The sequence below is a fragment of the Physeter macrocephalus genome, chromosome 2, assembly GCF_002837175.3.
Source record: "Physeter macrocephalus isolate SW-GA chromosome 2, ASM283717v5, whole genome shotgun sequence".
In the NCBI taxonomy this organism is placed as follows: domain Eukaryota; kingdom Metazoa; phylum Chordata; class Mammalia; order Artiodactyla; family Physeteridae; genus Physeter; species Physeter macrocephalus.
This window is the reverse complement of record NC_041215.1, coordinates 30103215-30128173: the sequence shown is the minus strand read 5'-3', so window position 1 is coordinate 30128173 and position 24959 is coordinate 30103215. Positions and strand designations below refer to the sequence as shown.

At 51.9% G+C, this 24959-nt stretch overlaps 1 protein-coding gene across 11 annotated transcripts in view; it reads left to right on the top strand.

Annotated features, from left to right (window-relative positions):
• CLASP1 (cytoplasmic linker associated protein 1) overlaps positions 1-24959 on the top strand; it is a 273539-nt gene that overhangs the window by 220831 nt on the left and 27749 nt on the right. For 10 of the 11 annotated variants that reach the window (XM_055087270.1, XM_028501167.2, XM_055087279.1 and 7 more), the window contains 4 exons: positions 6611-6758; positions 12416-12662; positions 14935-15125; positions 17299-17427. In XM_055087270.1, coding sequence (XP_054943245.1) covers positions 6611-6758; positions 12416-12662; positions 14935-15125; positions 17299-17427 — 715 coding nt within the window. Of the gene's footprint in view, positions 1-2129; positions 2247-6610; positions 6759-12415; positions 12663-14934; positions 15126-17298; positions 17428-24959 lie in introns of all 11 variants that reach the window. The other variant, XM_055087294.1, reaches the window with a different exon arrangement.

Below are 24959 nucleotides of genomic sequence, written 5' to 3'. Positions count from 1 at the left end.
AGCCTGCGCGTCCGGAGCCTGTGCTCCGCAACGGGAGAGGCCACAACAGAGGGAGGCCCGCATACCACAAAAAAAAAAAAAAAAAAATCCAAGTGTGACCTAAATATTTTCTTATCAAGAAATTCTTCTTTAAGGAATTATTTAGCTGTGTAATTTCTTTCTTTCTTTTTGAACACAATATGCCCTCAGTCAGTGCATAAGGAGCCAGAATGGCCTTAGCCAACTTGAACTCAACAGGAGAAATAATTTTTCTCACAACTAGAACTGTCCAGAAGTGGGAAAAGCTGCCCCATGTCATCATATCACGGGAAATATTCAAATGGGCTACATACTTTCTACCAGGAAATTTATAAAAGGAATGAACTCTTGCACTAAATAGGAGAATGTACTGGGTTACCACATTCTAAGTAGGGGTAGACCAATTCTACAGGATATAATCTCAGCTATTTTTCTGAGCGGTGCTCTTGAAACATTTATTTTCTATGACTTGCTATTTTATCTTTACCATTGGATGTTAGCTTTTTGTCCTTAAGGGGAAGAGTTATCGAGTTATTTGTTTTTAATCTAACTTTGAGCATCAAAATAATCTAGTTATTATTTTTTTTTTTAGTCCAAAAATTCTACAGTCAGATTATGCTGGGAATAAGAAAATACTCTAACATGATGAACACATTTAATTTGATAGTTTAAAAAAAAAGTCGCTAGTGAGGAATTCATTTTTATCCACCCAGTACCATTAGAGAAGCCGTAGCCAACAGGTTAGACCTCTGTGGAAATCCCATCCATCAGTCATCGTTCCTGTGGGAGAGAGGAGTTCTGCTTATTCCCAGCGGGCAAACAGATGCTCCAAGTCTCCGGGGGGAAGACGAACGGCCTGGAGTGTTCCATCATTAAACACACATTTACCATTTCAGCTCATTTTACCGAGTGTGATCGATGCTAATTGAAAAACAGAGTTGCCAGGGGCTTCAGCAATCACGTGCAGTCCGTTCCCTTTAAGATAGAAAAAGCACATGGCCGTCCTCACGCTGGTCTGCTGTGCATTCTTGACAAACATGCCGTGCAGCGCTCAGCGGATAACCTCTGTTAACCCAACAATAAAAGGCAATTGTAGGTGGATCTTACACTCATCCCGTCAGACGATCAAGAGTGTGCACGGACTCAAAGTGGGAATCAGGCCGGAGACCCCCTCCCACAGGGAGGTGCTGGTGCGTCCTCTTGGTCCTCCCCCTACCGGCAGGGCCCCAGTTGAGGGGGTCGCCCGTGTCCTCTTGTGCCGCTGACTCCGTGTGTGGCCTAGAGGAGGCCTTTTGGCCCCTCTGTGCCACAGGGACTGCTCCCCTCCACACCTTGTTTTCCTTATGAAACGGGGCCATCGCTGTCCTCAGGTGGAGACCGGCTCTGGACCACTGCTCTCAGAACTGCCATGAGTGCCGGGGCAGGCGTGCTGGTCCTGTGGCCCCCGCCCCGTGGCCTGCTGTCCCGTTTGCGGACAGCTCAGTTCACGCCCGTCCCGTGTCTCTGGGTCTGTTGAGCTGCAGCAGTTGTTAGAACTCTGGCGGGGCCTTTGCACGCCCAGGTCACTTAGGGACACCTGCCAGGTGAGGAGAGCCTGTGTTCTCAGGTGCACTCTGGTCCTCACACCAGGTCACGTGAGCACCATCCCCCCCCCCCCCGCCACCAGTGGTGCTGTTGTTTTCGCAGAAGGAAATACCCATCCGAGGGTCGTCCCAGTGGGGGAACACTTTGTCCCCTGCCTGAGTGATCTGGCCAGGTGGCACCTTCCCTGAGGCTTCCTGCTCTCGTCCCTTTGGTCCCATTTGAATTAAGGCCCATGAATCCTTCTTTGGTTCTTTCTGGAATAACCGATTGCATTATCTGCAAGTACATCTGTGTTTTTTTGCGTGTAAGTGCTTGTAATTTCCTTTACACACACACAGTCCTGTACTTGGAATCTCGTGTGATTTAAAAACATAAATGCAGGACTCAGAGTTGGTTCTTGCCCCTGAACGGTGCAGCATGACTCTGGGTAGAGCTCTGCCAGGGAGAGGGGCTCTAGGGCACAGAGTATAGTGCCGCCCTTGCCTGTCTTGTCTCTTTCTCTGACTCTCGTCTTCTGATCACCGCAGTCGGTTGTGGGGTTGCAGTGCCGACGGGTGGTCGAAGCAGCCAGCTCCCTTTCCTCAGCCTAGCTCCATCCCCACCGCTCCCTCCCACAAGGCTCTCAGGCGCCCTTACTCTCCCAGGTAACGAGCTACCTGTTGCACTTCTCTGAGGTGTCACAATATTATTGCACTTCCAAGGTCGCCTCAGGTCTCTGGGGAAGCCTCTCCGCCGCCTCCGGCCGAGACCAGCAGGGCTAGAGCCTCGGTGAGAAGTGTGAGCAGGGGCGTGGCCTCGGCCAGACCTCGCGAGGACGCTCCTACGGTGCCCCCAGGAGAGGGGACCATTGCATCAACTGGCCACATACACTGACACCTGCGGTTGCAGCGCTCGGCCCCTGGAAGGGGCTCGGGCGACGCGTGCCGTCAGGGCCGTGACCGTGCGTGGTGTCCCCGGCCTTGCGCTCGACCGCACGGGGCTGCTCCTTCCCAAACCTGAGCTCCTCAGTCCTGCTCTCGGTGGTGTGGGCCAGTGTCCTTCCTGATGTCCCGTATGTGCTGACAGTCTGAGGACTCGGATCCAGAAAGGCAGCCCCGAGAGGTGCCCTCCCCGTGACATCCCACACAGGGGGCCCAGCACCAGGCGGGAGAGCCGTGGGGTCCCCGCAGGCTCCCGGCCGAATGCGACAGTGCTTTACAAAGGAGGCTCCATGGGCTCCTACGGATTCGTGTCTGAGGGTCTCTTAGGTGCTTTTTATAAAGGCCCAAAGATCAGAGGATCCCTTCCCTGGAGCCCTTCGATTACATGAGCAGAGGACAGAGCAGTCCAGCTGTCTCTGTGCTGTGTGAGATGAGTTTGCACCCTCCGTGATAGGACAAGGGTGAAGACAGGACAAAACAAAAGTCTGTTACTTTTGAATGCCTCAGAGATAGCTTTTGCACAGAAGATTTACATGCTTGCTTTCTGTCCTCGACACAGCGAGACTGTACGTAGTAAACAAGTCAGCTAAGTGTTTTAACAGCATCTTCCTTTGGAAACTCTCCCAGTTCCGAAAGTAGCTTCTAAAGCGTGCAGAGACTCCTGTGGTGACTGTCCAGATGCGCAGGTTGGGGCACGGGCACGTCGACAGTGAGACGGCTGCCTCCTCAGTGTTAATAAAGCGTGCCACTGCATTTGTCTTAAAGGTTAGTCACGCCTCAACGTATCAGACCGGTTGATTGACCGTCTCCCAGTACACTGACCTGTGTGCCTTACTCGGCACCAAGCTTCACCCCCGGCCAGTCTTCCCATCCGGCCACTGAGACCACCCTCCAGAGGACATCTGTTCCCAGAATCACGTTTTACACGTGTGTACAATGCTACGGCTCACGCTTCACAAACAACTATAACTTCTGTTAGCTGTCGGAGGGAGAGAGAGTGGACCAGAGACCTTTACACTTAGAGAGCCTGTCGGTTACATAAAACTAAGAGGAAATCTGTATCTTTCTCTGTGCTCTTCGCCAAAACCCTATTGATTTCATGAGAAGGAACCATTGTCCTCATTCCATACCTAGTATCTTTTCCCTACAAAATGACAAAGAAGAAGCTCTCAGAAGGCACGGTTCCTGTCTCCAGCTCTTCTTTCCTTGGCGACCTGACCTCACGCATCTCCCCGCCTGCGCTGTGCACCCTTTCCGCAGGGTGAGGCCAGAGCCTTCTTCTGCCTCGGTATTGGGTGCCCTGGCCTGACCTCAGGTCAGTGAGTGTTGACCGATTGAGCAACTCTTCCTAATCTAAAGAACCCTATGGAAACCTTTCCGGAGTCTAATCACAATGTTTACAGACGCCTAGGACCTGGCCTTTAACCTAAGGGATTATACCTCCGAGCTAAAACAAGACAGAATGTGAGGGCAGGTGGCAGATTGGGGTTCGCCCAACCAGGTCTCTTCTAAGCAGAGCTGCTGCCTCCCCCTTGCTGTTCCCTTGTGTGTATTGCTTGTCGGGACCACATCTCCTGTGATTCCCTGATGACAGCATCCACGGGAGTGTCCTTTTTCCCTATGAAATAAGGGCTCACGGGTATTGATTTGAAAAAACACTAACGCCAGAACGTGAAATGGCAAGGAAAGCAGCATCGTCTGCTTCCCTTGAGAGGAAAATAATGCTCTCTCTCACCTGGAGCTCACAGTTTCCACTTCATACCAAGGAGATGCTTCAAAGCTCAAGCTAGTGAGTCTAAAAGAAGTGTCCCCAATAGATTGTGCCTGGCCGTGCACACGTTCTCCTAAATTGGAAGTCTGAGTCGGTTTATTAATTGAAAGTAAGAAGGAGGAACAGTAACTAGCAGAATCCTTTATTTTCCTATTTTAGAAAGAGGCTGCTGTCATGCTAAAGTTACGTGAACCGAAATGAGGTGTTTTAAGAAAGTTCGGGGTAGGATAATGGGATGAACTACATGAAACCTAACACCTTCTGAAGCGACATGGAGAATAATATTGTGACATCCCTTAAAAGCTGAACGTCCCCCAGACTTCCTCCCGTCCGTCCCTCCATATCCTTCCTGTTTTGTTTTGTTTTTTTCCCTTTTGCATGGGCTGTGTTAACTCTTTTTGGTTGTTGTGATTAAAAGTATTTTCAGGCATCTTTTTACATCTCGTATACATATTTTTTGTTCAAGTCATATTCAGCCTTTATTTATGAAAAACGGTGTACTGGCCAGATGTATAAATGCCTTTGCTCACACATAAGCTGGTGCTGTGCTGTTCTAGAAGGGGCCGGGGAGGGGAGCGGTCAGGGGGCCCCAGGGCTCCCCAGTCACGCTTTCCTCACGCTAAAGGGGTATTGCCTCTTAGACAGATAACGTTATGAACTTAGAAGGGGTTGAGATCTTGAATTCTGTTCAGGTTTTGGATTCCGCTTCCTGCCAGTGTGTACGTGGAGTCTTAGCTGTAAACGTGTTGAAACTCACATTTCTTTTGTTTGATGGCCAGAGCCAGTCTTTGAGTTGGCGTGTGTTTTCGTGAGCTCTCCAAGTGCAGTTGGGGGTGTCTGTGTTCTTTCATTCATCAGAAGAGAAGAATGGGTTCTACCTGGGCCAGGTTTGCAACCTGGAGGTTGCAGGAGAGTGAATTCATCTCGCAGGGTGAATGAATTCAGATCCTGCGCTCTCGCAGGACCCATCCAGCCTTAGAAAACACTCGGGTCATTACAGCCTCCAGCCAGTAGAGGTCTGGCTACTCCAAGTGAGCACTGTTCTTGTCTTGCTCTTGTTCATCTGCCCAAACCTTTTAAAAAAAAAAAAAAGTGTGTGTGTTGAGGGGGAGGTTGGTAAACATTATTTGTTCTTAAGTTACAGGGAAGTTTCCTCTCAACAGAATGCACAGGACTGGCTGGGTTGCCCTTGGAGGGGGGTTCCCACCCGTGGGTGACTGGTTTCAGTTATTTCTCTTTGGAAGAACAGAAAGATCGCTCTCCTTTAGTCCTTAATAACGAGTGTTGTTGAATGCTTACTTATATACAGCCAAGGATTCTTTTAATGTCCTTGGCAATTCTCAGTATAGCTCACTGACTGTCTGCAGATTAAATTAGACTGACTCATACGATTTTTTCTTGAATACTTTCTTGGAGCAAGTGACCTTTGTTCTTTTTGAGGGAAGGTAATGGTTTTTGTTCTTAGGATCTTCTGTCTGTTTCAGTGTACTTTTCAAACATCTAAAGGTCACTTGTTGATACACTGCGCTACACCAGAAGGCTGTTGAGGTGCTCTACTTTGTGTTTTGCTCTGCTAAATGTCTGAAAGGACCACAGTTGACGTCACTTTTCTGTAAGGGACAAATATTTCTTGCCTTTTGGAGTGCTTTTAGATATTCATCTGGAAGTGTGACTCATGTTTATAAGATCTGCTTTCACTGTAAAACTCCCACTGTCCGCACCTAGAAGAATTTGGTTATTCAAGCAAATTCCTGGATTAGATGGCGTGAGAGATTGTCAGGAGTCCGTTGGTGGATCTGACTTCGAGTCGTTTTCTCCTCCGGGGTTTTCTTTCATAGGTTTCTGATACTGGTGAGCGTAACCCAGCTTTCTGAGGCCGTGCACTTTGCTCCTTTAAAATTTGTGTGTAATAACCAGCTTGCTTTTCATTTATTTGTACATTTGAGACCAGTAACAACCAAACTGCTTTTTTCCATCTTCAAGATACGAAAGTTATTTTTCCGCGTCCATTACCTCGTGCATTGTCACCAGTTGTCACTCTTTTGAGTTCCTGCATTCTCGTGGTTCTTGTTGTTTCCCACTGGTTCTTATTGAGTGCTGATGTCATGTGTTTGGGACCAGATCTGACAAGGAAGCTGTATAATTAAACTGTCCAGTGGTGGTACTCCTAGCAAAAGATGTCTTCCTTATCATTCCAAATCACCTAAAGAAACTATAATTATGTCTTACTCCGTAAATTATTAGAAGTCATGTTTACCCATACCTCAATTTGATGCATGTGCCTTAATTTAAGAAATAAAATATTTTTGCTCTTTAGCATGCTGGACTATGATACCGAGAACCTGAACTCTGAAGAAATCTATAGTTCTTTGCGTGGAGTGACAGAAGCCATCGAAAAGTTTAGTTTTCGAAGCCAGGAGGATCTGAATGAGCCCATTAAAAGAGACGGCAGGAAGGACTGTGACGTGAGTACCCGCAGGTTAACAGGGCCATTCGTCAGTGAGGGGCTGGTAGAGAGCTGTGTGTCCCTTAAGGGATAGTCCTGAACGCTGACCGCGGGGATTACTGAACTCCAACATTATATTTATCTCGTAGTTAGAATGGTCTGATTTTAAGAGGCCCAAGGCAACTTTACGAAATTGCAGTAGCCCTCAGCTATCTTGGTGAAGAATGTTAGAATGTTAAATGCCCTTTTTCTCAGCTGGCTTTCATTTATCCTGGACACGTTTTTGTTCCTCTGATATGACAAAAGCAGTGAGCCTGCGCCCGACGCCAGCGTGGCTCTCCGGGAGCTGCAGCCTCCTGCAGAGGGGCAGAGGGGCGCAGGACAGATCTGCAGAGGAGACGATGTCACCCTCTGAGCGCGGAGGCCACGAGGTCACCAGGCACTTGTCGGGTCAAGTAGGAGGTTGTCGTCTGAGAGGGGCCTGTGAGAAGGCAGAGGGGTGGGGGTGGGCACGGGGGGAGGGAGAGGGCGTGCGTGCCCTGGTGTTGGGGAGGCCCTGGGAAGAGAAGGGCGCTCACACCAGGGGGTGCACAGCCATCGTCCAGACGACTCTGGGGTCCCTGAAGAACGTGCAGGGTTTTTCGCCAGGGAAGTGGCATGGTCCCACGCACATCTGAGGAGGACCGCTGTCACTCTGCGACGGGGGTGCCCCCGGGGGGCGCTGCGTCGGGTAGCGCCTGAGCGGAAACCTGAGAGCCGGGGGGTCCGTCAAGGACTGTTGAGGAAGTGCCGCTGCACCTCGGTGAGGTGATGTCACGGGGAGAAAAGGCGACGTGGACCCCTATGGAGCGCAGTGAGACCCCCAAGCAGACACAGCCGTGGGCCTTCGGGTACGCCAGCCTGGAGTTGAGGCTGGCGACCCGGGCTGCAGGTGGAGGTTTGAGAGACGCTGACTAGATGCTTGATGGTAACTAAGGAAAAGTAAGTCGGATCAGCAAGTGGAGGGTTAGGGCAAAACCCTCAGGAGCATCACCACTAAGGGAAAGACAGACGAAACGGGGTCAAGAAGGACTACAGAGCAGAGGAGAATGTGGTGTCCTGGAATTTGAGGAGAGCTTTCGGGAAGGACGTTCCAGCCAAAGGGGTCTCGAGGCAGATGTGGACCGAAAGGGCTCCGCTGGACCCTTTTCTTCCTGTCTGCATTAAATAGTCTATTTTAACCTAGAATATTTAAACCACACAGTCACTCACCGGTGTCTTGATGTAGGGCCAAGACCTTTCCTTTGAGATTGGGCCCCCGTCCGGACTTCCGTCTTCTTTTTCTTAAATAGCTTTCAGACCTCATCACAGTCTGCAGTTTCCAGGCTTAGCTTCTCCAGGAGCCCGCCCACTGGGCGTCGCGAGCAGAGCTGAGGGCGGAGCTGCGAGTGGACACGGGGTCGCGGTGGGCCGAGGGCCGACCCGAGCGCAGGCTGGAGCGGGTGGGGGGGCGCCGAGGGCGGCTGTGCGGTGGGAGAGCTGGCCCGTGTGGAGAGAAAGGCGTTGGCCCCGCAGTGGGGGCCGTGCACGATCCACGGACACGGGTCCTTAAGGACGCGGGGAGGTGGCGAGACGGGGGCCCTGGGGGAGCGGGTTGGCCTTAGCCAGGAAGGAGGGGCGCGGGCCTGTGGGAGCGGGAACTGGAGGGTGTCCGCGCTGGCAGCCCTGCTGTCCACGGGCAGCGCTTGTGCTGAGGAGACGGGAAAGGCTTCTAAAGTGCACGCGAGGAACTTGGGGTTGGGTGTGGTTCTGATCAGGGAAACAGAAGTCCTGCCAGGAGCAGCGGAGGCCCCAGGAGAAGCTGGATGACGGCGGCATATAGCCAGCGCGTAAAGGAAAGAAGGAAGAAGAAACGTCTCGAGAGAGAGAGCCACCGTTCGCGCTTCGGTGTGCACCCTTCTCTTCCCTTAGGTGTACCTGTACATGGCTGTATGTGTAGGGGTGCATGGAGCGTGTTCTTTAAGGTAAAGGTGACTTCATAGGGGGCCTCCTGTTTGCTGTAGTCTTTCATGTGCCTTCTTGTGGCTGGATGATAGTTCGGTGTAAGTGTATGTGCCATGGTCATGTCCTCGGTGCCCTATTTGGGAACGTTTAAGTTGTTTCCAACTTCTCAAAGTATGAAGAAACACCGTGCCAGATGTTGAAAGGAGTGGGGAGAAGGTGGAGAGAGCAGGCCTGTACCAGGATGGGGAAGCGGGGGGCCGGGAGGGGCTCCGGGACTGGGAGAGGGTGGCAGACGGGGCGCTGGCGGGTCTCGGCCCAGCGGGGCGGGGGGGGGAAGGAGGAGTTGAGGAAGGCCAAAGTCAGCATCTTCGCCGCTCGTCACCAGATGTCAGCCGGGAAGCCACTATAAAACCGCACGAAATGTGGAAGAGTCAGGCACCAGCATCTCTCTCTGCTCAAGCTTGACCAGCGGGCCCAGTCCGGTCAGACGGAGTCTGTCAGGGCGCAGGTCACATCCAGGGGGAGGGTGGGTCACACGGGCAGAGACGGACACGAACGCGTGCGCGTCCGGCCTTCCGGGCAGCTACAGAAATCCCACAGGCAGATTCTGAGGTTCCATTTCTTTGTTTCAAGTAGAAATTAGAGCACTTGACGCCAGAAGGGACATCAGGAACGAGTATAGTCCTGATGGCCTGGAAAATTGATGCGGCGCTTTTGGAGCTTAGTGAAAAGTCGTATTCGGCAAAAGCGTTTTAAGTTTCATATCCTTTATCCAAAAATCCAACTTTTGGCAATCTGTGCGGAATAACAAACTTGACAAGAGGAAAGAAGGACGTTGTTTACACAAAGTAGCTTATTTCAGCATTATTTATAACAGCAAGAAACAAAAAACACTAAGGAAGACACAGAAGGGGAATCATGCAGTAAATCTTGTTAAAACACAAGAAATAGTGGTGTGATTAAACATTATGGCTGCAAAATTTTTATCTACGTGGGACATGCTGATCCTTTGAGGAAAGCAAAATATATGATGCTCTGTGCAGTGATTCCCACTCTATAAAATCTGCATGCAGACAAAGACTGGGGTAATATAATATACCAGGTTAAGAAAGTACGATTTTGTTGTTAAAAGTGATTAGTATTAGGAGTTCAGTTTTCTTTTTTTCTTTTTAAAAATAAATTATTTTATTTTATTTTATTGACTTTTGGCTGCATTGGGTTTTCACTGCTGCGCGCAGGCTCTCTCTAGTTGTGGTGAGCGGGGGCTCCTCCTGGTTGCAGCGCGCGGGCTTCTCATTGCGGCGGCTTCTCTTGTTGCGGAGCACGGGCTCTAGGCACAAGGGCTTCAGTAATTTTTATCTACGTGGGACATGCTGATCCTTTGAGGAAAGCAAAATATATGATGCTCTGTGCAGTGATTCCCACTCTATAAAATCTGCATGCAGACAAAGACTGGGGTAATATAATATACCAGGTTAAGAAAGTACGATTTTGTTGTTAAAAGTGATTAGTATTAGGAGTTCAGTTTTCTTTTTTTCTTTTTAAAAATAAATTATTTTATTTTATTTTATTGACTTTTGGCTGCATTGGGTTTTCACTGCTGCGCGCAGGCTCTCTCTAGTTGTGGTGAGCGGGGGCTCCTCCTGGTTGCAGCGCGCGGGCTTCTCATTGCGGCGGCTTCTCTTGTTGCGGAGCACGGGCTCTAGGCACAAGGGCTTCAGTAGTTGTGGCTCACGGGCCCTAGAGCGCAGGCTCAGTAGTTGTGGCACGTGGGCTCGGTAGTTGTGGCTTGTGGGCTCTAGAGCGCAGGCTCAGTGGTTGTGGTGCACGGGCTTAGTTGCTCCGCGGCATGTGGGATCTTCCTGGACCAGGGCTCCAACCCACGTCCCCTACACTGGCAGCCGGATTCTTAACCTCTGCTCCACCAGGGAAGCCCTAGCTTTCTTTTTTGAATGTCTGAAGTTTTTAAACCCTTTCTCCTTTTATAAATATTCTTTTCATTGTATTAATCATATGTGTTTTACTTTTAGAAGAGAGTTACAAAGAGAAAAAAATTAAAATCATCCATGAATCATCTTATACCGAGAGAAAACCCCTGTTAAGTCTCATTTTGTTCATGTCTGTACACCTATTATTATATATTCTTTTATATCCTAACAGTTCTATTAGGACAAAATCTTCTGGGTGGGATGTGTAAGAACCAAACGCATCCCAGCAGTTCCACTAGGTGTATATCCAAAGGAATTGAAAGAAGGGACTTGAACAGATATCTGTGCACCAGTTGTTCAGAGCGGTGAGCCCAAGTGTCCATCAACAAATAAATGGATAAACAAAACATAATATGCACATGCAGTAGAATATTATTCAGCCATAAAAAGGAATGTAATACTGACACATGTTACAACATGAATGGACCTTGGAAACATTATGCTCAGTGAAATAAGCCGGACGCAGAAAGACAAAAACACTGTGTGACTCCACTTATATGAGGTTCCTAGAGCAATCAAATTCATAGAGACAGAAAGTAGAACAGAGGTTACCAGGGCTGGAAGGGGCAGGGAGTTATTATTTAATAGGTACAGAGTTTCGGTTGGGGAAGATGAAAAAATGTCGCCCAAGATATAACGTAGTGGTAATGGTTACACCACATCGTGAACGTATTTAATGTCACTGGATTATACGCGTATGAATTATGTGATTGAATTTTAACATACGCATATAAAACTAGAATAAACACCGCACAGAGGCATAAGCGTGGGTGACAGCGGTGCACCTTGTCAGTAGCACAAGTAAAAAGCGCCACAGGGCTCACCAGGGTGGTCTGGCTGCTTGGAAATGGCTCCCCCACTGTCCTGTGGTCACGTGTCTGAGATGAGGAAAGTGACCGTTTTGCTCTGTCCCCTGCAGGCAGCCACACTTGTTGTGTTCCCTGCAAAGGGAGCCAGACGGGCCAGTGTGCGCAGAAGAAAGGACCTCGGGGAGAGAAGGGGGTCAGAAACATGACACAAGGGCCAGGGGCCCAGAGGTTTAACTAGTTGAAGACAAAACTCAGCACATATCAGGAAAGACATTTTCAGACAATATTAAAGACCTGTGCTTTGACCCGCTCTGGGAGTCAGAAATCGCCAAAGGAAAAGCCATCTGCCTGGGGGATGTCAAGTTCTCCATAGTGAGACGTTTCACCACTTGAGGGGAATATAGCGGGGGACTCGTGGGTGGTAGGACCCACTGTAGGTCTCGAGAGGGTCATCGGGGGAGCATTTGTCCATGGCGTTGTGTCAGGGTGTCAGTGAGAAAACCCGTCCTGTCGGTGGTGAAGGCAGTTGGCTGGGGTGTGGGCACCTGAGGTTCCTGGGGAACTGGGGGTGCCAGGTGTGCAGGCTGCCTTCTCGGGCTCCTCAGAATTTCATGCCACTAATCTGTCAAAAATGAGTCAAATTAGTCAGCACATGCAAAGTAAAACTGACATTCCTTGTAAACTAATGAATGAATAGATGAGAACGTCAGCGTGTTCTGTCCCCTCTGAGGTAGCTTATGAGCTGGGTATTTACAAATGGAGGCACTGACAACCATCCTTTTGTCAGTGGCCAGACTTCAAGTGAGAAATCTCTGGCTCTCCTAATAATTCTGAAGATTTAAAGGAAAAGTTTGAGACAGGCACTGAAAAGGAACTGACAGTGTGCTGTGTCCCAGGTGTCCCGCGACGGTGGCATCACCTCCCCCGCCACCGAGGGCCGGGGTGGCAGCGACGCAGTGGAAGGAGGCCGGACGGCTCTGGACAACAAGACCTCCCTACTCAACACCCAGCCCCCGCGCGCCTTCCCGGGGCCACGGGCGCGGGACTACAGCCCCTACCCCTACTCGGACACCATCAGCACCTACGACAAGACGGCCCTGAAGGAGGCCGTGTTCGACGACGACATGGAGCAGCTGCGAGACGGTCTGTCTCTCCCGGTGCCACCCCCCGCCCCCCCCCCCCCAACCAGGGCAGCTCTGGGCACGCGAGGGTGGACTGGGGGCCTGCTCTGCTCAGTCGTCTGGGCACGGGGGCACAGAGAGGACCCACGGGGAAGGCCTCGCGAGGAACCATGACCCGGGCGGCGGTGAGAGCGGGGCGTGGGCAACGGGGTGCCCGGGTGCAGCCTCTGGTATGCGCTTTCCCGTCCCGCGCTGTGGCTGGGAGGCCCGGAGCCCTGCTGGGTGACTTCCCGCTGCTCTCTCAGCAGCATTTGAGCCGGGTGTCCCGAGCTGCGTGTGGCCCCCTCAGTCCTGTAGGTGGCGAGGGGATCTAACCCCAGGTGCCCTGGGCACCTGCGTGGCGTGTGCTGGCTGCTGAGACAGGGATCGTACGGGTTAGGAAAGCGAGGTCCAGAAAGGTGAAGCTATTGCCCCAAGTATAATAACACACTTGATATGGAGCAGAACTGGTCTGGGTTTTTTTCTGACTCTTGGGTTAAGACCAGTGTCCATTACTGAGTAACAAGTGAGTGAGTACATATTGCTATGAAGTATTTTTATCTGGAAGTTATTTTTTTCTCTTTTCACCTCACTGGCGCGTTCATGTGTTTTGGTTTATTTCTACTTAATAATTAATTTAAAAAATCTTATATATGTATCCTTTGTTTCCAAGCCTGCTATTTTATGTTGTTTTCAATTTTGAATGAAGAATTAGATTAGAACCTTAAATCAGAATTCTAAGCAGTTAACATTCAGTGAAGGCCTACTGTGTGTCGTGACGGTTGTGGCTTGCCAGGGCTGGCTGTGCAGGGAAGCAAGACACAGCCCTGGCCCCAGAGCGCAAGGCCCGTCAGGGGAAACAGGCTCATCGTGGTGGCAGGTGTAGAGGCGAGGGCCGTGTTAGCAGTGGCTGCTGGATCCAGGGGAACACGAAAGGAAGAAAACTGCGCTCTCGCTGGATCAGGAAGTGATGGGACCTTAAGACAGAAGAGAAGGCCTTCCACGGTCTGAAAGCACAAGTAGCTTCAGGGGCTTGAGAGCATGAACCCTTGGCTGTTGATTGCTACTTGCTGGTGGGGAGCAGGTCGGTCTGTACCCAGCCGTCCGTCTGCTGGGCAGGAGGCTAGTGGTGGAGGGTTGGCTTGGACTTGCGCTGCCTAGGAGCTGTGGACCATTGCCTTTCTTTGCTCCTAGAGCTGGCACAGCGTTTAACTTACCCAGTTGTTGGTCTTGTTTAAGACACACTGGAGATTGGGATGTATCCACCAACCACATGCTAAAAGGCTTAAAGGAAAAGGTGGGATGGCAGGGGAGGAGATGAGAGGGTTCTTGAAGATGTCGACTTTCTGACTCTTAGAAGCTAAAGAAATATGTGAGTACACATTTAGGTTCCTGATGATTTGTCTTTGGTTTTTCATCCTTTCTACTTAAAGTGAGTATTCAGAGTTGAGGTCTCTTAAAACAGGGGTCCCCACCCGCCGGGCCGTGGACCGGTACCAGTCCGCGGCCTGTTAGGACCCGGGCCGCACAGCAGGAGGCGAGCGGCGGGCGAGTGAGCGAAGCTTCGTCTGCCGCTCCCCGTCGCTCACGTCGCCGCCTGAACCGTCCCCCACCCCAGCCCCGGTCTGTGGAAAGACTGTCTTCCACGAAACAGGTCCCTGGTGCCAAAACGGTTGGGGACCGCTGTCTTAAAAGAACGTGGAAAGAGAAAGGATATGCCCCTCTGCCACATAAACCACAGTCCAGTCCCCGCAAGCAGTTACGCTACGTGATGTTGGCAGGCCTGGCAGTCTGTGGATGGACAGTCGTGGGTAGCCTAGACACCGCAATCCGTGTTGGTTTACGCTCTGGACGCTCAAGAAGGGAATGGGGATGAGTGGATCAGACTCGGTGGTGGAGGGCCTGGAGGAAACTGAGCCAGTGGGTCTGAGAGTAGCGAGGGTGTTCCTGGCAGGGCCTGGCTAAGGGTGGTTGCAGGGAGCGGAGTTGGGAAGACGATGCAGGAGGGGCTTGCGGGGGGTTCCTCCTCTTTGTCTGAAATAGGAGGGAAAGAGGCCGGTCAGGTCGGGAAGGGCACTGCGTGTTGGTCCCGGAGCACTAGACACCTGTTCTCACCTGTTTTCACAGTTACCCTGGCCAGGTGACCTGCTGGGGGTGTGATGTGAGGCCGGCGCCCAGCGCGGGCCGTGGGCCGGTGGGGACCTCCTGGAGTCAGGAGGGCGGGGGTGCTGAGCATCTATCTTGTGTCCCCCAAGTGCCCATTGACCACTCGGACCTGGTGGCGGACCTCCTGAAAGAGCTGTCCAACCACAACGAGCGGGTGGAGGAGCGCAAGGGTGCCCTGCTGGAGCTGCTCAAGATCGCGCGCGAGGACAGCCTGGGCGTCTGGGAGGAGCACTTCAAGACTGTCCTGCTACTGCTGCTGGAGACGCTGGGGGACAAGGATGTGAGTGGCCCCCCTCCCCCCTCCCCTCTCTCTCCCCCCTCCCCTCTCTCTCCCCCCTCCCCTCTCTCTCCCCCCTCCCCTCCCTCTCCCCCAGCAGGATTTCATTAAGAAGTTATCCAGGAACATGGAGTGCTGGTGTGGAACATCAGGCTGGTGCTGGAGCATGGGACTGGGCATGCACCCTGAGCTGGCCCTGCACCCAGCCATGCCACAAGCTCTGAAATGACCGCCATGGAAACTTGGTTGCTGGGGGGGTGCCAAGCCATGACTTCATGACCTTGGGAGCACTGGCCCCATCTGATGCCTCAGTGACTAGTCAGGGACTGATGGCTGCGGTCTTAACAGTTGACTCTTACATCATCAGAGTTGAATGAGCTCATTTCACACAAAGCCATTACAAAATCCGTGGGAGTGACAATGTAGATAGTTGTAAAGCCTAAAATAGTGATAGGAGCATCTACCAAAAGTCTGATCCCATGTTTCTTTCTTTCTCTCCCTCCCTCCCTCCTCCCTTCCCTCCCCTCCCCTCCCTCCCCCTCCCCTCCTGGGTGGCCAGGCCTGGGCTCACGGCACCCCTCCACTCCTGTGCCATGCTTCCTGTTGGCACCAAGACGGCTTTCAGGTTTTCTGGCCCCAGTCAGTTAGCGGAGACAGGCCCCACCCTGGCCTCCATGCAGGTTTTTCTGTAATTGGGTTTGTAGTTGTTGAGGGAGACATGCTCCCTCTTTGGTCTCTTTCACAAAATGTTTTAAAACTTTGCTAGTGTAGAATGTGGCTTGTTTTTTTGTGATGGGGTTTTCTTCCTTAGGAGTTTTATTTATGCTTCACGTGCAGTTGAGAAATCAGAGGTTCATTTTTGGAAGACCATACTAAACCCCTACTAAATGCGCCTTCCCTGGGGCTCTGTGTTGGTTCACCCCTGCATTGTTAACAGTTCCAGCAACAGATCCCAGAAGCAGAGATCATTACTGTTTTCTGTTATCGTCCATTATTATTTTTAAAGTAGAAAGCCGTCTCCGCGTGGTGACACTTGAATGTGGCTCTTCAAGGGGTGAACACCCTGATCGGAGGCCCACCTCCCCCCCGCCCACTGTGCGGCCACCACCTTGTGTGTGTGGCAGCAGGAATAAATGTTAGGACTTCTTGGGTTAAAGTCTAGAAGTAAAACTCCATCGCTGTGCTCCGGGCTTCGCGTAGGTCAGCAGAAGCACAAGTACAGTAAGTGTGGGAACAGCTCAAGGGGTAGGACCAGGCAGATTTCGAGGAAGTTGGGCGCGGCCCAGGGCAGAGGTCGTGCCCAGGTCACGTAATGGTGATCTTAATGGAAGGCAGGTGAGCAGAGGCTGGCAAATGTCACGGTGACTCCAGTTGCTGTCTGGTGCTTAGGGACGCATGGTTTGGTGTGGGGTGAATCAAGGTAGAAGAACAGCGATGACAGATCTGTATTCACTTTTCTTAAGACAAAGTACCTGTTGGCGCCTGAAGCGCTTCTAGCGGTTGGCTTTGTCAGGAGGAGAAACGAAGTCATGGAGAGGGCAGGGGATGGTGTGTGAGCCTGTGGCTGGTGCAGGGGAGTGGCAGAGAATCAGGATGTTCTGTTTGGTGTAAACCCCATTCTCTGTTGTTGAGATTAGGGGTCTGTTTGGAATGGCTTTCCTCCAGACGCATGACTTGGGCCTCAAGCAGCTGGAGTTCTGTACACGTTCCCCTCCCCCATGACCTGCTCACGTAGAAGGTCAGGAATATCGGCAGGTCTCCCACTGTCCTGAGGGAGTCCACTGTCTGACAGGTCGTGTCGATGAAACGTGTAGGTGCCCTTTACCTGTCCTTTTACATAGTTTACAGGTATACACCCGAGCCTCAGAAAATCTGGAGCCGCCCCCAGGGAGACTGATAATGAACTTACCAGTCGTCCTCATTTCGTCTCAGTCAGGAAGCTTTCCTGGGGTCCCTCTCAGGCGCCGGGTCCCGGGATGTCCCCGCAGACACAGCGCCCACCCTCGTGGAGCCGGCCATCTGGGAGCCTCCGTCCAAGGAAGCCTGGCGTCCGTGTCATGGCGCCTGCAGGGCGCCAGGGACCGGGGCCTGGGAGCCGGTCTCGGGGCCCCGCTGGCCGTGTGCGCAGAGAGGCGCCGCGTGGCATTTGCTGATGTCCGTCTCTCCTCTGCCCCAGCACTCCATCCGCGCGCTGGCACTCAGGGTGCTGCGGGAGACCTTGAGAAGCCAGCCAGCAAGGTTTAAACACTACGCGGAGCTGACCATCATGAAGACGCTGGAAGCCCACAAAGACTCCCACAAGGAGGTGAGCCAGCCTCCGGCGCACAGCCCTGCCGCCGCGGGGTCTGAGCAGTGCCGCGGGCCCGGTGCCCTGTGGGGCCCCGGCGGCAGGGCTCTCCGAGCCTCGTCTGGGCAGGTCTGCCCTTTCCCCTGCGGTCAGGGTGGGGATGGAGACGCGCGAGCCTCGCTCTGGGCCCTCGGCCAGGCTCCCTCACCTGCAGGGCCCCCCTCTCCTCGGGGGGGCTGTCACCCCACGCCGCCCACGGGAGAGCTAGGTGAGGCCGGCGCGGGCGGGCGGGCTCCCCCCCACGGGCTCGCAGGACTGGAGGCGGCACGCCCGCTCTGTGGGCTCTGGAGGCGTGAGGCATCCGCACTCTCTGCGGGGCTCCCAGCTCCTCGGGCTCCCGTCACGGGGCAGGGAGGGCGCGGTTCTGGGCCCGACGCGTGTGCACGCAGAGGACAGTCCGTGCGTCCTCGTCCAGTCGCTTGCTGGACTGTCCCGGGGCCTGCCGCCCGCAGTCCTCTGCGTATCGAGAGATGGGGGGTGGGGTGGGTGCAGCGTCCTAAAGGGAGATGGTTTCAGGGATGCCTGCCAGTGAAAGGCACTGTGGCAAGCAACCGTCTAGCTCCAGCTTTGGAAAACTTAGCCTGGCGAAACAGTGGGTTTGACCCCCGAAGTGAGACATAAGCACGTGTCAGTTCAATCTTTTGGCTCCCGTGTGACTCTCGCGAGCACAGCCGTGGATTAAAGGAACTGTGATTAGAGCAGTTCTTCTCTTCACAGCGAGAATCGGACCCTGAATCATGGCTTTTTCCTCTGTTCAGCAGTTACGTGGCTACTGAACAGAGAGCGGTCTGGCCCCCTCAGGTTCCCACCACGACTGCAGGCTCAGCGAGGTTGAGGGCGTCCCTCTGGCCGGGCATCTCTCCACCCAGCAGTCCTAGTACCCCACAGGTGCATGAGTGATGGGTGTGTGTGCAGACCACTCGCTCACACTTCCGGGGTCCAGCTCGGTTGCCTGATGGCGGCAGCACCCACTCATGTTCGAACAAAACGCTTTCCACTTCAGATAACTCATTCGAAAAACGTGAGCACCAGGTAAGCTGACAGTAGTCACCATAATTATTCCCAGGTGAGGAAGAGGGTCCAGGAGGTCCCGTCCTTTGTCAGGTGGTGCACGCGTGGCGGTTCCTGGCAGAACCAAGATGTGAACCAGATCGTGTGTCTTTTAAGGGGCAGCTGGTCTGTGCTGACTCTTTTTTTTTTTTTTTTTTTTTTTTACCATGAGAGCTTCTCCTTAATGAGAATACATGATGAAAAAAACGACATGAAATGGATGTTCTTTTACATACATACGATGTCAGTTGTTTTCAGAAGGGAGGACATATTGAGACTGTGACACTGAGGTGAAACAAAGCCACCTGCGCGGTGTGGCAGTCACCAGCCACCCCCTTGGCAGACGTCTGTCTTTACAGTGGCCGTCCCGGTCGTAACCTTCAGGACTCGGACGGTGGACCCGGAGAAGTGTACGTTACCAGAAGTTGCTCTCTACCATGCACGTGAGGGATCTTGTTGTTTTCCCTGCAAAACGAGAGACCGAGGAGAGAAGGTTCTTAACTACGGAGTCCTTTAGGTTGCGTAAGGGACACAAGCAGAAAATACCTGCTGCTTAAAGCAAACGTAGCAGCACTCAGTTGCCGTGGAATTCTTGTAACCCAAGGGTCTCCACGCAGCTGTCACTGATTTCCTGATAACCAGGTGGAGGAAACGCTGTGTTCTGAAATGAGCGCGGTTACTGGCAGGCCTCCCCTGCTTTGCATGCTTTCAGACTCACCTTGACTTGGTGCCCTTGTCGCGTTCCTTATGAAACGTCACGCTGTCACTTTGCCGGAAGCTTCTAACTTGGGCACCTGTATGTTTTGGTGTTAGGTATCGTTTTTGTTTTTCTTTTTCTTTTCCTTTAAAACTCTTCTATGTGGTCTTTCTCTGGCTTTGCCAATCCGCTTTTGTTTTTAGGCCGGATAGTTAGACGCACGGGGTCTGTCTGGTAGCCGTTGTGCTGGCATATCCCACACAGCATGTCTCTAGTCTCTGCGTTTTCTCGTCGGCACATTCAAACATCAGTCCCACATTGATTGACTGGAAAGGAGCCGAGGTGTTTCTAGACCCGGTTACTAGTCAGACGGGGGCCAGTCTGTCTTCCCGTCTAATTGGCACTCCCAAAGTGTGCTTCTCCCAACGACAGCTCTGGGAACCTCCTCCTTACAGCTAGTTGGTTTTGTGTCCACAGGCAAAACCCAGGCTTCGGCAGATGAAGGAGGTGGACCGGCAGGTGGACACAGAGCGGCTGTGAGAGCCCTTGTCACCAGACATGTCCTTCCTTGGCCGCTGTGGCAGGGGCCCTGCCAGCGCGCACACTGTAGTTCTGGCCGCGGGGCTGTAGCAATGAAGCACTGCTTGAAATGCAGTTTCTATAAGTTGAAAGGTGTCATGAGGCCCTTAGGGAAGATGCATAAAGCAGGGCTGAGGATAAGATGGCTTGTTTGTCACCTGATAAGCCAGGGACTGTGTTCCCAGGGTCTTTAACAAGAGCTATGAGTGCAAAACACTGTTGTCACACGCTGAAACGTGCCAGGCACTAAATCTGTCTCAGGCATCGTTCATCATAAGCTAACGGAGATGTTTTACAATAAGCAAGATAGAGGATTCGGGTACCGGTTTAGAGTTTTTATTTAAAAAGTTGGTATTGGGAATTCCCTGGCGGTCCAGTGGTTCGGACTCAGCGCTTTCACTGCCCAGGGCCTGGGTTCGATCCCTGGTCGGGGAACTAAGATCCCACAAACCTCGCAGCGTGGCCCCAAAAGTAATTAAACAAATAACTAAAAGTTGGTGTTTGTCAGGTTAGACAGTTTTCATATTTCCTATTTGAATAAGTAAATCTCTTTCATTGTCTAGCTCCTTATTTTTATCTTTTTAGTAAATAAAATTTGCTGTTGAGTTTCAGTAGCTCATTAATGAAGTTATTTTGGTATACCGTAGTGTTAGCTTTTAGCAGACATCCGAAGGGGCGAAGGCCTTGATAGTGACCTTTTAAAATCTTACGCCCCCTTTCTGTTTTTCAAGAAACAACTCCATTAATGTTAACACTTCTTATCTGAGAACTTGAAATCCGTTTGTTGGGGCTGGTACAGAATCTCTCCTTAAATGATTACGAGAAGATTTAGAGCTAAGAAGAGCACTGACACTTCGCATGCGATTCTGGGGCCAGTGGGGGCACGAATCTGGAGGGGGAAAGCCTGGTTTTCGGTCCAGCGTCCGACCGCCAGCCCAGCTGTCGGTTTGATCCCTGCTGTCTAAGCCTGTGTAGCGTGGCCGCCTCGAGAATCGGACACGGGACGTGGAAGCGTGCTTCTAACACCGTCAGGCACTGTACCAGTAGTGCTACGTAAAGCTGTCTTCAGACATCCGGGCCTCCCCTGCTTTGCATGCTTTCAGACTCACCTTGACTTGGTGCCCTTGTCGCGTTCCTTATGAAACGTCACGCTGTCACTTTGCCGGAAGCTTCTAACTTGGGCACCTGTATGTTTTGGTGTTAGGTATCGTTTTTGTTTTTCTTTTTCTTTTCCTTTAAAACTCTTCTATGTGGTCTTTCTCTGGCTTTGCCAATCCGCTTTTGTTTTTAGGCCGGATAGTTAGACGCACGGGGTCTGTCTGGTAGCCGTTGTGCTGGCATATCCCACACAGCATGTCTCTAGTCTCTGCGTTTTCTCGTCGGCACATTCAAACATCAGTCCCACATTGATTGACTGGAAAGGAGCCGAGGTGTTTCTAGACCCGGTTACTAGTCAGACGGGGGCCAGTCTGTCTTCCCGTCTAATTGGCACTCCCAAAGTGTGCTTCTCCCAACGACAGCTCTGGGAACCTCCTCCTTACAGCTAGTTGGTTTTGTGTCCACAGGCAAAACCCAGGCTTCGGCAGATGAAGGAGGTGGACTGGCAGGTGGACACAGAGCGGCTGTGAGAGCCCTTGTCACCAGACATGTCCTTCCTTGGCCGCTGTGGCAGGGGCCCTGCCAGCGCGCACACTGTAGTTCTGGCCGCGGGGCTGTAGCAATGAAGCACTGCTTGAAATGCAGTTTCTATAAGTTGAAAGGTGTCATGAGGCCCTTAGGGAAGATGCATAAAGCAGGGCTGAGGATAAGATGGCTTGTTTGTCACCTGATAAGCCAGGGACTGTGTTCCCAGGGTCTTTAACAAGAGCTATGAGTGCAAAACACTGTTGTCACACGCTGAAACGTGCCAGGCACTAAATCTGTCTCAGGCATCGTTCATCATAAGCTAACGGAGATGTTTTACAATAAGCAAGATAGAGGATTCGGGTACCGGTTTAGAGTTTTTATTTAAAAAGTTGGTATTGGGAATTCCCTGGCGGTCCAGTGGTTCGGACTCAGCGCTTTCACTGCCCAGGGCCTGGGTTCGATCCCTGGTCGGGGAACTAAGATCCCACAAACCTCGCAGCGTGGCCCCAAAAGTAATTAAACAAATAACTAAAAGTTGGTGTTTGTCAGGTTAGACAGTTTTCATATTTCCTATTTGAATAAGTAAATCTCTTTCATTGTCTAGCTCCTTATTTTTATCTTTTTAGTAAATAAAATTTGCTGTTGAGTTTCAGTAGCTCATTAATGAAGTTATTTTGGTATACCGTAGTGTTAGCTTTTAGCAGACATCCGAAGGGGCGAAGGCCTTGATAGTGACCTTTTAAAATCTTACGCCCCCTTTCTGTTTTTCAAGAAACAACTCCATTAATGTTAACACTTCTTATCTGAGAACTTGAAATCCGTTTGTTGGGGCTGGTACAGAATCTCTCCTTAAATGATTACGAGAAGATTTAGAGCTAAGAAGAGCACTGACACTTCGCATGCGATTCTGGGGCCAGTGGGGGCACGAATCGGGAGGGGGAAAGCCTGGTTTTCGGTCCAGCGTCCGACCGCCAGCCCAGCTGTCGGTTTGATCCCTGCTGTCTAAGCCTGTGTAGCGTGGCCGCCTCGAGAATCGGACACGGGACGTGGAAGCGTGCTTCCAACACCGTCAGGCACTGTACCAGTAGTGCTACGTAAAGCTGTCTTCAGACATCCGTACCATCTCAGAGGCACTCGTTTCAGTAGCTGCTGCTCCCAGGCACTGTGGCTTACACGCGGTACCCAGAGTGCTGGGGTCCTTGCTCGACGTTCTGTTTAAACTTGAGAGAAGCACCAACTGTGTTTCTTTGAAGATGCGTTCTATACTTGAGACTTTCTGCTGACCTCGGCCACGTTAATGAATATTCCATTACATTTTCCTATTAAAAAGAGGAAAATATCAGCTTCGTTTTATGTCACTCCAGGGGGTCACCAGACATTTCTTGTCCCACAGCAGTCTTGGTGTTTAAGGCATCAGAATCCAGCCTTAGGTGGTTTGGCTTGTTTGGGGAAGTTTGAGTCTCAGGTAAATATAAAACAACCACTGTTGTGTCTCCCGGGGTTTTATTTTGAAATCATTTCTAATTAATTTTATGTTTTATGATTGCAAGGAATTAAAAAAAGCAAAGCCAGACTAAATTTATTTTTTAAATAGAACTTTTCAGGGACCTCTTGGCAAAAATCACAGCCTGAGCAAAGCAGCGGTGTGTCAGAGAGAAAGCACTTCAGCGAGCTGATGTTGTGCTTCAAATAACCAATTAAAATCACTCTCTGACCATTGCTCAACCAGGCCCCCTGCGTCTGGAGTGGCCCTGAGAAGCCTCTAGGGGCAGCGGCCGTGTGTCAGTGGGTTCTGAAGAACGGTGCATTGTGTGAGCGTGGAAAGATTATTTCACCTCTCTGGACCTTGGGTTAGCCCAGGGAGTGGACTGCATGCTTATCTGTGTGTCATCCGGCCTCAGGATAATGGAGGGGGCTGCTGAGTAACAAACCTCAGCCTTTCTAGATTCTAAGTCTCCAGTCTTCTTTGGGCCCAGTCTTGGGATATGGCCAGAGGCCCTATTTCCTTTGTAACCTTCAGCCTTTTAGCAAAAAGAGAAAACCAGAGACCTGTATAGTCATTTAAAAGGTCAAAGTTGCTGAGCCAGACAGTCTGACACTCGTAGCACAAACTGGTGAATGTCCCATTATTGGGCGGGTCGCAGGGCGGGGCTCAGACCTAAAGGAACTTACGGTTTAGGTGACGTTAGAGCAGAGGAATCCACGTGGGGTCCAGAGAGAAGTGCGCTGGGAGTCTGGGGCAGTTCGGGAGGATGCTGGCGGTGAGCCAAGCAGCGAGGCCCAGGGAAGGACCCGCCCCGCCACAAGTGGAGGTCCCATCACCCACCCTGCTGGGCGGTTGGGACGTGCCAAGCACGGTGTCCAGTCCTGAGTGGTGGCGGCCGCTGCCCCACGGTTACTCAGGGTGAGGGGACACGGCCCCTCCTCTCTGGCGGACCCAGCCTCCTAGGACCAGACGTGACGCCTGCCCTTTAGCTCCCGTAGCCTCAGAGCGTCTTCCTAAGAGAGGAAACTCGTCTGCAGAAAGCAATCGAGGGGCCCTTGTTTAATGTCAGAACCCTGGAGTCTGGAGACTTGGGTCCTCATCCTCCTTTGGCCAGTCACGTGGCTGGGGATGGGACGCAGCTCTGGACGCCGGAAGTGCTGGCACCCGGGATGACCTGGGACGCCCTGCGAGGCCCACCCTGCAGGGCTGGCCTCAGAGTCAGGGCGGCGAGGAGGCTGGCACGGTGAACACTGAAGACACTGTCTTTTATCTTCTTCCAGTGAAGAAGTAGACCGGTTCTGAGTAGAATTGTGGCTGAGGTTTTTCAGTTTTACGTAAAGCAGACATAACCGCATTTCTCGAACTATAGCTCAGAAAGCTATCGAAATTTGGGTGAATAAACTTCGGGCTGTGTCTCTGGGCTCCCGCGTTGGCTGAATCTCTCGGTATCTCCACTGGAGGGGCTGTCACACTCCCACACTTGAGGCCGGGAACACCAGGAGTTGATGGATTTGGGAGGCGGCCCACCTTCCGCCACCCAGGCTCCTCCGAGGGGCCAGCCATCCCGGCGTCCGAGGCGTCCTCCGGGGCGGGGACACGGCCCCCCTCCTGGGCGCCCACCCTGTGACTCCGCGGCATTGTCCCCCATCGGCCCTGATTCTACCCCTTGGGGTGGGACAGAATAAGTCTCCCACCTCGGAGCCTTACCGCGTTCGAGACAGTGTTGCCCTGAATGTGCTTCTCCAGGGCGGGGGGTGTGATGGCCGTGTGGTCAGAGACCATCTGTGCAGGCTATACCATCTGAAATTGTTATGTGTGCATTTTCCAGGAGAAAGTCCTCGTCAGCGAGGTCTGGGAGATAAGGTTTCACGCTCCAAACTGATGTAAGCATTCTAGGTTCGCATCCCCCCCTCATTTTACTGATGAGGGAAACTGAGGCCCAGACAGTAGAAGAAACTCCTCCCACTCGTTCACCTCACTAGTTGATGGCAGAGCCGGGTCCCCGAACTTGGACCCTGAAGCTTGTTCCTTTCCTCCCCCCGTCCTGCGGTG